Source organism: Cucurbita moschata, unplaced genomic scaffold (assembly GCF_002738365.1).
Source record: "Cucurbita moschata cultivar Rifu unplaced genomic scaffold, Cmos_1.0 Cmo_Scf00008, whole genome shotgun sequence".
NCBI lineage: Eukaryota > Viridiplantae > Streptophyta > Magnoliopsida > Cucurbitales > Cucurbitaceae > Cucurbita > Cucurbita moschata.
The window spans coordinates 4612900-4616564 of record NW_019268524.1 but is presented as its reverse complement, the minus strand read 5'-3'; the positions used below and the strand labels follow the sequence as shown (position 1 = coordinate 4616564).

Below are 3665 nucleotides of genomic sequence, written 5' to 3'. Positions count from 1 at the left end.
TGGCTCTAGGGTGAAATAGACTGATTAGAACATATTCTTCAGCATTGTACAATGTATAAGCTATAGATCTTTAATTTTTTTCTTAGAAACCAGCATCGACAAGAAAATGTTTCCAAACTAAAATGATCGCTCATAAATTGACACTGAAACCTGAAGTTCGTCAATTACTTACCCGTGCAGCATTTCAAAAGTTTTTGTATGCTCCTTCAAATTGCTCTTAAACTTCCCCTCGCAATTCCTGAAATGTGGAGCCACAATCATTCACTGAGAGCATATTTTGGAAAGAATGTGTATGTTTAAGTTCGGATTTATACGATTAATCCTCCGTTTCGAATTGAGAAAGTTCGAGCAAGAAATGTTCTAAATAAGATGGTTTCGAACCATTCTATGTCAAGAGATAACAAATATAGAGATTCATTTGAAGTCCTTTCGGATCTGAAGTCATTCAAAATCCTACGGAAACAAATTCAGAGCAAAATACACAGAATGTTGTCTGTAAGAAGAAGAAACTGTGGAATTTCCCTCCTCTTTCCCGATGAACTCTGATTTTCATTAGGCGAGATAGGGAAACTATGATCAACCGAGAATCGAAAGCGGAAGCGAACAGTAAATGGGTTTCCGATTAGTTAATTTGTTGAACAACTGAACAACAATGTAGTTCAAATTGCCCAATAAAGAAATCAAGAACGACCTAATTCAGTCATCATGTTTGAAATAACACAGATAAGAAATCACTTACATGGATGAATTCATGGCGAAAGGAAGTATATCCTCCTCGACTACAAAATCGCTATTTACTACCACATTCCTTCTCCGCTCAAAACTACGTATCAATTCATTGATTTTTTTTTTTAATTCAAACACATAACAACTAAGAATTACATTATTATTAATCATAATTAAACCCACTTAACTAGAAACAGATGACCTCCTAACAAGGATAGCCATCCTGCGTTCATAAGAACTCTAATCTTGTCAGATTTTATTTTCTACTGTACTATTAGATCTCACATCGGTTAGAGAAACGAAATATTTCTTATAATGGTGTAGAAATCTCTCCCTAACAAACGCGTTTTAAAAATCGTGAAGCTGACGGCGATACATAAATAAACAATATCTGTTGGCGGTGGGCTTGAGCTATTACAAGCACGATGCACGTTCATTCAATGAAACTCAAATTCGAATCACATTATAGAATAAATAGTATTTGATATCATTTCACATTTCATTTTGGACACACTCGTAGCTAATATTCCTCTCCATCATTCACCCTACCAAACTAGTACATATCTTTTTAAACTTTATTCTCTTATTTTTCTCTCCGTCACATCTTTCTTTTATCTCATTTTGATAAGTCAGTGGATTCGACTCGATATTTGACAAAAACTAGCGTCCGATCACCTCATCAATTCAAGAAAAAAGCTGTAATTCATATGTAAGAATTTTTTGTTTTTATCGACCGTCAGATATAGATAACGATGATTAAAATTGATATACCAATCCTTTTGAATTATTGAATGAATTAAAGCTTATCGAATCTACCCATCCATAAAGAAAATAAAGAAAATGTAATTTCATTAAATATATATATATATATATTTTGGAAAGTTAAAAATTATATTGATTTGTTTTTTTTTTTTAATTAATATGTTAATTCATGCAACCCATTTTTGTAATAAAAGAGTTTGGGAAAGATAAAATTGGAAATTTATAATTACGAAATGGGCATTTTAAAAATAAAAATTAAAAAAAAAAAAAAAGGGGCGAGAGCTTGTCCACGTCAACAGCATATTTTTGAAAATTGTGGTCATTTATTTATTTTCCACGTCAACAGCATGACATCCGAAAAACAGGCTCTGCTTTTCGAAAGCTCCCATGTCGGTCCCACACTTAGCCTTTCTTTTGTCGTCTAGCTTGTCCCACGTGTCATCTTTCGATGTGGAATTACACGTGCCGCCTGATTAACGGCCCAGCTTCAGCCCTTAATTACCGCAATAATAGGGCTATTTCGGTAGTTTCACTTTCGCTTTGTCATGCGGCGAGTTCCTATTGGATGATTTAAAGTGTTTACGCTGGAGTGTCATGTAGACGATTATTCCCCAAATGATTCGCGAATATTAAAAAATTAAACGAAAAAAAAAAAGAATCTGCTAATTGAACTTTAATATTTTCGTGTTTTTTAAAATTTATTTATTTATTTATGGTATAATTACCGGAAGAGGCTGATAAATTTGGTAAAAAAAAAAATTGAATATGGAGAAATTAAAGTCGGCGCCGGAGGCCGATTCAGAGCGGCCCAACCTGCCACCGGGGTTCCGGTTCCACCCGACCGACGAGGAGCTGGTGGTTCACTACCTAAAGAAGAAGGCCACTTCACAGCCCTTGCCGGCGGCCATCATCGCCGATGTTGACCTGTACAAGTATGATCCTTGGGAGCTTCCAGGTGTGTTTTTCGCCGGAGTGAGTTCCGTCGACAGAGGCTAAAACTGGGATTTTTAGTAAAATTAGTCAAGTTTTGATTTTTTGTTTGCGGTGAAAATTTCAGCAAAGGCTAATTATGGAGAACAAGAATGGTATTTTTTCAGTCCACGAGATCGAAAGTATCCGAACGGAGCTCGGCCTAATCGAGCCACCGTGTCCGGGTATTGGAAGGCGACAGGAACCGATAAGCCGGTGATCGCTTCGTTAGAAGGGAACCGGAAAGTTGGTGTTAAGAAGGCTTTGGTTTTCTACCATGGAAAGTCACCAAAAGGAATCAAATCCAATTGGATCATGCACGAGTATCGCTTAGTCGATTACAAACACAACCGCGGCAAGAAAAACTCATTGAGGGTATGAATTTTACACAAAGTTCGAATCTTTTCTATTAATTTTTTCTACCCAAAATGAAATTTTGTTGTTTTTTTTTTTTTTTTTTTTCTTTTTAGCTCGATGATTGGGTTTTATGTCGGATTTATAAAAAACCCAACTCCAACAAATTGGGAATCGATCACGAGCAAGAAGATAGTTCGAATTATATGGCTGAACAAACACCGCCCATGACGGCGACAATGAATTTTAGCGTGTATCCAGAGTTAGCTTCTTCGTTTCTTCCAACGAAACGGATGTTGCTATGATCACTGTCGTCGACGGTGAGCAACCGTCGAGCAAGAAATTACAATTAATGGAAGGTGGCAGTGACAACTCAATCGCCGCCCTACTCAGCCAGCTTAGAAAATAAAGTTTACAACCTAGCCCTCTATTTTTGGGTTGGATGGTAAATTTATTGAAAAATTATTTTTAAAAAATCTACTTATTCACCGTACATGTTAAATTAATAATTAAAATCTCATAAACTTGAAATATCAAATATTTACGAGTCACAACTTATCATTAACATTAGTTACAAATGTTAATTATTTTTAATATTTTTAAAAGTAGGGTAGAATTTAGTTAGATCGTAACTCTATTTTTGGGTTGGTCAGGTTGACCCGATCAAAAAATATCACCTCACAAACCGAACCAAAATTTCAATCCAACCCAAACCGAAAAAAATGCAACTCAATCTTACTTTTATAATTTGAATTGGATAGGTCGAGTCATACGAACACAATATTAAACCTCTTATAGGTAACATGACCCAACCTTTAAAGGGAATATTAGAAAAAAAAAAGGGGGGGGGGGGG

General features: G+C 35.6%; 1 protein-coding gene and 1 long non-coding RNA gene across 2 annotated transcripts; one reads left to right on the top strand and one right to left on the bottom strand.

The window, feature by feature from the left end:
- LOC111446702 lies at window positions 1–848 on the bottom strand. The gene is made up of 2 exons (XR_002711129.1): window positions 740–848; window positions 1–238 (listed from the first exon to the last, which is right to left on the bottom strand). It is a non-coding gene; the product is annotated as an uncharacterized LOC111446702 (long non-coding RNA).
- A 1371-nt stretch (window positions 849–2219) lies between these two features.
- On the top strand, window positions 2220–3286 carry LOC111446701 (NAC transcription factor 56-like). Its single transcript, XM_023085630.1, is given in 4 exon segments — window positions 2220–2443; window positions 2546–2832; window positions 2928–3108; window positions 3111–3286. Coding segments are annotated over 4 exon segments (768 nt in total). The 5' UTR covers window positions 2220–2253; the 3' UTR covers window positions 3221–3286.
- The last annotated feature ends 379 nt before the right edge of the window (window positions 3287–3665 follow it).